Source organism: Eurytemora carolleeae, unplaced genomic scaffold, assembly GCF_000591075.1.
Source record: "Eurytemora carolleeae unplaced genomic scaffold, Eaff_2.0 scaffold1422, whole genome shotgun sequence".
NCBI lineage: Eukaryota > Metazoa > Arthropoda > Copepoda > Calanoida > Temoridae > Eurytemora > Eurytemora carolleeae.
The window spans coordinates 34,547-42,178 of NW_019397511.1; the positions used below are offsets into that span (position 1 = coordinate 34,547).

General features: G+C 30.1%; 1 protein-coding gene and 1 long non-coding RNA gene across 2 annotated transcripts in view; both read left to right on the forward strand.

Moving 5' to 3' along the window:
- Positions 1 to 520: 520 nt before the first annotated feature.
- Positions 521 to 5,315, forward strand: LOC111714676 (uncharacterized). The gene is made up of 3 exons (XR_002768032.1): positions 521 to 895; positions 3,517 to 3,590; positions 5,227 to 5,315. It is a non-coding gene; the product is annotated as an uncharacterized LOC111714676 (long non-coding RNA).
- Position 5,316: 1 nt separating this feature from the next.
- The window catches only part of LOC111714675 (adhesion G protein-coupled receptor B3), a 12,688-nt gene continuing 10,372 nt past the window's right edge, over positions 5,317 to 7,632 (forward strand). Inside the window, exon 1 of the mRNA XM_023489831.1 lies at positions 5,317 to 5,905. Within this exon, the coding sequence (XP_023345599.1) occupies positions 5,383 to 5,905 (523 nt within the window). The 5' untranslated portion in view covers positions 5,317 to 5,382. The remainder of the gene's footprint in view (positions 5,906 to 7,632) is intronic.

Consider the following 7,632-nt stretch of genomic DNA (forward strand, 5'->3'; position numbering starts at 1 on the left):
TGCATGGGTCCAAATCGCTTATTCAAGTATTTTTAAAATTTTCTAGCTTTAGCTAGATATCACATCAGTCATTTAACTGTTTGGAGAAATTAAAACCTGTAAAAATATACCAAACTGTTTAATAGATAATTTAAGCGCTTTATTTTATGGGAAAAGGTTCGAATAACCTTAAAATAAACTATTTGGAGAACTTTATTGAAATTTGATTTTAAGAACGGATTACTTTGTACATTTGTAAAAGTAAAATTAGAATTTTTACAAATGTTTTACTGCAGAAAATATCATTTGGTTTAGATTTTGATTGGACCTTTGTTTACAAAAAAAGTTATCTACAATTTCTGGGCGAAACATGAACTTATTCAGGCCCAGTTTGGTTAATTTTCCTCCCAGAAACTGTAGTACATTTTTATGTTTACAAAACTATGGTGGTTAGATGTATCTTTCTTCCACTATCCCTGCAAAATGTAACAAAAGTAAACTTTTAATGAAAACAAAAAGTATTAAGGTTCCTGGTGAATTTTCCTCGCCTTAGAGAAACTATGTGATATATATATGCTGTGGGTCCCTAGCAAGAGAGCCGGGTCGGCTCTTCTCGTTTAGAAATAATATAGTCAGTACCGCACCCTCTACTCTAACATATAGTCGGAGCTAACCAACCTTACTCAGATCAAGCTCGGAGATAAACCTCTTCAGATCTAACCCATAACAGACAATTCTAAAGATAATACAAGTCACAGTGAAAACAGTATATAAGATAGTAAAATTTGTATCCAGTGGCATTATTTTATCTAAATTTGGAAGTGATAAAAGCAGTAGTGGAACTAAATAGTGTAATTATGCTTGCTCAGTTATCACAGGAATAAAATCATGAGAAACTAATTCTTTATTTCTTCAAGTAAGTACAAAACTATCAAAATATTTTGATAAAAACCTGAATATCAAATTGCAAAGATGTTTATTTTGAATGTTCAAAGTTTATCAATTTTTAAACAATTAATAAACTTTGTTTAAAATGTCTCGAAGAATTTTAAAACTATTATTTGATAAACTTCTAACGTTGTTGAAATAATTTCTACGACAATTTCAGAAAAAAGGTGAAATGTTTAAACTAAAAGCAAAATTTTAACCTTTTGGATTTTTGTTTTTAGGTGCTTTGGTCTTAAAAAGAAATAATTTCATCTAATAAAATTATAACCGTTTCTAAAAACCTAAAGATTATTGTTAACTTTGGTTTGAACTTTCAAATAAATCGAAAAAGAAGTAATTACAAAAAAGGCAATGTAAATATTATAAAATTGGATATGTCCATTTGGTTGTCAGAGTCAATGTTCTAAAATTTAAAATTTATTATCAGGAAATAAGAATAGTTTAGAGATGTGTTCTCTATGAAAGATATGTCAAACATTTTATAAATATATTTCTAGTTCTAGAGATAAATATTAGCTCTGAGCCTCTGAAAGAAAAATGTCAATTTTTAATGAATAGATGTCTGTTGTCTCCTAAGCAGAAATATTTGCAATCCTAGAGAAATATTAGAGCTCTTAAAGAAATATTAAAACTCCTTCAGAAATATTAGAACTCCTGGAAGAATATTAAAACTCCTGAAGAAATATTAGAATACCTGGAGATATATTAGAACTCCTGGAAAAATATTAAAACTCCTGAAGAAATATTAGAACACCTGGAGAAATATTAGAACACCTGGAGAAATATTAGAACTCCTGGAGAAATATTAGAACACCTGGAGAAATATTAGAACATCTGGAGAAATATTAGAACACCTGGAGAAATATTAGAACTCCTGGAGAAATATTAGAACACCTGGAGAAATATTAGAACACCTGGAGAAATATCAGAACTCCTGGAGAAATATTAGTACTCCTGGAGAAATATTAGAACACCTGGAGAAATATTAAAACTCCTGGAGAAATATTAAAACTCCTGGAGAAATAATAGAATACCTGTAGAAATATCAGAACTCCTGGAGAAATATTAGTACTCCTGGAGAAATATTAGAACACCTGGAGAAATATTCAAACTCCTGGAGAAATATTAGAACTCCTGGAGAAATATTAGAACACCTGGAGAAATATTAAAACTCCTGGAGAAATATTCGAACACCTGGAGAAATATTAAAACTCCTTGAGAAATATTAAAACTCCTGGAGAAATATTAGAACACCTGGAGAAATATCAGAACTCCTGGAGAAATATTAGAACTCCTGGAGAAATATTAGAACACCTGGAGAAATATTAGAACACCTGGAGAAATATTAGAACTCCTGGAGAAATATTAAAACTCCTGGAGAAATATTAAAACTTCTGGAGAAATATTTGAACTTCTGGAGAAATATTAGAATTGAAACCCAGATTTGTAGAGAAGGGAAGAGAAATTATATCAGATTGAAAATGTCCATCTTACATTTCATTTACTCCTCAGAAAATCTTTTCTATTACAAGATTTGCTTCAAGATTTGCTGAGTGAGGAGTGTAGAGTGTAGAGTTCAGGACTAGAATATTTGATTGAATTCTCTTGATTTGAACCTTCCATCCGATCCATCCTATCCTTCCTATCCTTCCTATCCGTCCTATCCTTCCTATACATCCTATCCTTCCTATCCATCCTATCCTTCCTATCCTTCCTATCCTTCCTATTCATCCTCTCAATCCTATACATCCTATCCTTCCTATCCTTCCTATTCATCCTCTCAATCCTATCCATACTTTTTATTCTGTTTTCTAAAACTTATATGATAAATTATCTATATCTTTATATATCATTATTATTACTTAATTTGAATTCTTTTACATTTTGTCTCCACGCTTTAGCATAATGGTAACAGCTGTACTTTCAAAGTTTAAAGAATAAATTGAAATAAAAACTATTCTAAAGTTTAAAGCTAGATTTATCTTTATGGTTATAAATAGTAAATTGGGCAATAAACCCAGTCAATGCTGAGCTGACAAAATTGTATTTTTGTAGATTTTGATATGTTATTTCGTTGATTTAACAGTTTTGTCTGTAAACATAATCTTATTTTGTAGATTTTGATATGTTATTTCGTTGATTTAACAGTTTTGTCTGTGAACATAATCTTGTTTTGTAGATTTTGATATGTTATTTCGTTGATTTAACAGTTTTGTCTGTAAACATAATCTTGTATTGAAAAATAACAACTTTCAAGAAACTTATGAAACACAAATGTGCAATGTCGAAAAAATGATTTCTCACGTAAAGTGACTACAGCTGTTATCAACCATCTGAACAGAGGCATGTCTGATTTACAACGGTAACCTTTAAACCCTTATCAAGGATGATAAAGAAAAGTATATTTTTCTTACTGAAATTGATTATTTGATTATTGTCAACTGTGTAGAATAGAAAAACGACGATTTTTTCCTCCTGATTTGTGAATCTTACATGCGATTTTCTAAATAAAGGGTTACTTATTGCGTTTTCAATCCCATTAAATAAATTAAAATTCCCGCTCAGTCCCTTTAACTATTTTCTTTTCAGAATGTGGATTAGAGATCGTGGTAAAGGATGGATTTCTTCGCTTCTTCTAGTCGTCTTTTTCCAGCTGGTTCAAGGTATCATCATCCTTAGTTTTTATCTTTCTGTTAAATTTTAACATTATCATCCCAATTGATTGACAAGTTTATGATAGCTGACTAGTTTCTTTTATAGATTTTAAGTTTTATAATAGCTATGTATTTTATTTTAAAATTGTAAAGCTGGAGAAAATAAGAATTAAATCCGGACTAATTTTGCAACCCATAGCTTTAGAGCACTCTGGGTTTATTTGGTAATTAACTAAAGAGAGCTCAGGGAGCAATAAAATTAATAAATGAACATATATAAAATATATACTTTAGAGAGTTTACAGAAGAAAGGTATTTTCCATTTTCTAGTTCTCTTTAAAAAAAAGTCATACTACCCTACCCCTTCTGAAAGTGTTTAGATTGAACACTGTGCAGTGAATAGATGGTGAATGTGCTTAGAGAATAAGAATGTTTATGCATGTTTATGGAAATCCAGGGATTCGGAGAATATATAGATTTACAGAACTTTCAGGAACAATTATTACAGTACAGTACAGTACAGTACAGTACATTACACCACAGTACAATACAGTACAGTATAGTACAGTACACTACATTACACCACGGTACACTACAACCTACATTTGCACTGATTACAGTGAACAAGTTTGGGTTGGCATTTTATTTTTTTATGGTACTGGTTTATACACTGAAGATGTTAAACAAATTAATTAATAAAGTGTATTGTGTGAAAAGCTTTTGATAAGAAAGACAAACTTTAAAAAGAACAAAATCTAATCAAAACAAAGTTGCTGATTCTCGTCTTTGTAAAGAAAACTGAAAAGTTCAGAGACTGAATATATCAATTTCCTCCATGATTTCTGTAATTAAAAAAACGAAATGAGAAACTACAATAAAAAATCAATCTTCCTATCAATTTTTTTTCAAACAAAGCTTGAGAGAGTACCAGTGCGTTGTGAAAAAGAACACTTCACTTTATAAATGAAGTGTCACATAAAATGACGTGAACAGTCCCTTCGAGCATGTATTTTATGCAACTAAAGCTAAACTAAACTGAACTAAAGAAGAATAAGAAGAAGAAGAAGAATACCTTCATGTCTAACTCCTCCCTAACAATAAATTGAAATGCCACTTTTTACCAGTGGAGAGATAAAAACTTTGTAACCTAAATTTCAATTTTCTGCCATTTTGAATAATTGAACCAAAATTCTTTATTTTCTTTTCTAAAATTTAATCTTCCTGATGCATCGATGTTTAGAGGGAAGGAATTATTGGATCTATAAATCAAAACAACATTTTTTTACAAACTTCGCTACAACAGGACTATAGAGAATAGAACAAGATAGATCCTTTAGATCCTTTATTGACATATGTAGTATGGCAAATAAAAATGAAAAATACACTTATAAACTTTTAAAGCTATTAAAGACCAATGACAACTGAAGGGTTTACATACCAATCAATATCTTTTTTTTTGGGGGGGGGCATAAATCTGCGATTTTACATAGTTAAATACATAGCTATTAAATTTGTTAAAATAAAGACAAGGATATTTGTATAATGTTTGATGAGAAAAAGGTTGTGAGCCAGGAAAGCAAGTTTGCTAATGGAGGATCACGTGAAATTATGACTACAGTACCTTTACTTTTATTTTTTATTTTAGGAGTTTTCGGAGTATCTCGAGGTGGAGGATATAGGTCCGTAGGAGGGATGAATACCTCCTACTCCTGTGACGGAGAACTCCTAGATCTATCTTGTGTCAAAATGCCCACCCAGAACTATTCGAGGTTTATCTTGGTCCTGGACCCCACAGGGCACAATGGCCCAACAGTCCTGCCCCCCAGGGACCACAGGATTGGCTCGCTGGGAGTGTCGGTCCACTAGCAGTGGAGAAAGTACCTGGTCCACGTTCTTTCCGGACCTCAGCGAATGTGAGTCCTTCTGGACCAAGAAGATTATCAGTGAGCTACGTAGATCTGATTCTATTGTAACCATCTCCACTGACCTGGTTCAGTATGTCTCTGCGAACCATCTCTACGGTGGAGACATCATGTCCATCATCTCCGCTCTCACCATCATCACGGAGAAGATGGAGTTCCAGATGAACACAATCCCAACCCCGGAGCAGAGGGAGGCCATGGTCGTAGAGGTTGCCCAGAGTTTGCTCAAGGTTGGGTCCGTTCTCCTGGAGGTTGAGAACCTGGAGGCCTGGCAGGACCTGCCAGATCTACTCCGGAGTAAGTTTGTCTCCGGGTTCATGAATACACTGGACAGGTTTACTGTGCTCCTCCACACTGCTCTGATCAAGGACCAGGAGCTGTCTATCAGCAGTCCAAACCTTTGTAAGTATTTCATTTAACAATTTACAATAAAAATCCTAAACATCAAAGAGTTATAATATTAAAATTTAAATCTCCATTCCTCCCCCCTCCATAAAATCATTGACCAGTGTTGAGAACTAAAGTTTGTTTGATGTTATAGATATTACGAAATGTNTTCTAATAGTCATTTTTAAACTTAAACTTTCATTTGATCTTCTAATAGTCATTTTTAAACTTAAACTTTCATTTGATCTTCTAATAGTCATTTTTAAACTTAAACTTTCATTTGATCTTCTAATAGTCATTTTTAAACTTAAACTTTCATTTGATCTTCTAATAGTCATTTTTAAACTTAAACTTTCATTTGATCTTCTAATAGTCATTTTTAAACTTAAACTTTCATTTGATCTTCTAATAGTCATTTTTAAACTTAAACTTTCATTTGATCTTCTAATAGTCATTTTTAAACTTAAACTTTCATTTGATCTTCTAATAGTCATTTTTAAACTTAAACTTTCATTTGATCTTCTAATAGTCATTTTTAAACTTAAACTTTCATTTGATCTTCTAATAGTCATTTTTAAACTTAAACTTTCATTTGATCTTCTAATAGTCATTTTTAAACTTAAACTTTCATTTGATCTTCTAATAGTCATTTTTAAACTTAAACTTTCATTTGATCTTCTAATAGTCATTTTTAAACTTAAACTTTCATTTGATCTTCTAATAGTCATTTTTAAACTTAAACTTTCATTTGATCTTCTAATAGTCATTTTTAAACTTAAACTTTCATTTGATCTTCTAATAGTCATTTTTAAACTTAAACTTTCATTTGATCTTCTAATAGTCATTTTTAAACTTAAACTTTCATTTGATCTTCTAATAGTCATTTTTAAACTTAAACTTTCATTTGATCTTCTAATAGTCATTTTTAAACTTAAACTTTCATTTGATCTTCTAATAGTCATTTTTAAACTTAAACTTTCATTTGATCTTCTAATAGTCATTTTTAAACTTAAACTTTCATTTGATCTTCTAATAGTCATTTTTAAACTTAAACTTTCATTTGATCTTCTAATAGTCATTTTTAAACTTTAACTTTCATTTGATCTTCTAATAGTCATTTTTAAACTTTAACTTTCATTTTTCAACTTTCCTGGACTTAACATTTGTATATTTTATATCTCATATATTAAATATAATATGTCATATATTTACGTACGATATAAATCATATATTTTTATAATGTATATCATGTATATTTCAATACATTTATCATATATTTCAATACACATATCATATATTTCAATACATATCTAATTAATATTTCAATACATATATTATATATTTGAAAACATATATAATATATTTTTCAATACATTTATCACATATTTCAATGCATATATTTTATATTTGAAAACTTATATATATATATATATATATAAGTGTGCTGTTGTTTTGAAACGTGTAGACAATACATACATTAATATCGTTTTACAGAATTCCAAGTAAATCTCTGGATATATGAAATAATTCTAAATTCATTTACAGAATTTTTTAAATTAATTATTTATTACGTTCATCAAATATGAATGAAATATCTAAATATATAATAAAAGTCCAATACGTAAACCCATTGACTATCACATATGCATCTCTTACTTCGGAATTCTGCATGAATTAACATTTGTTAATTTTCTTCCTTCCTTCCCCTCCCCTTTTCAACCTTTTCAATAATTCCCCTACTC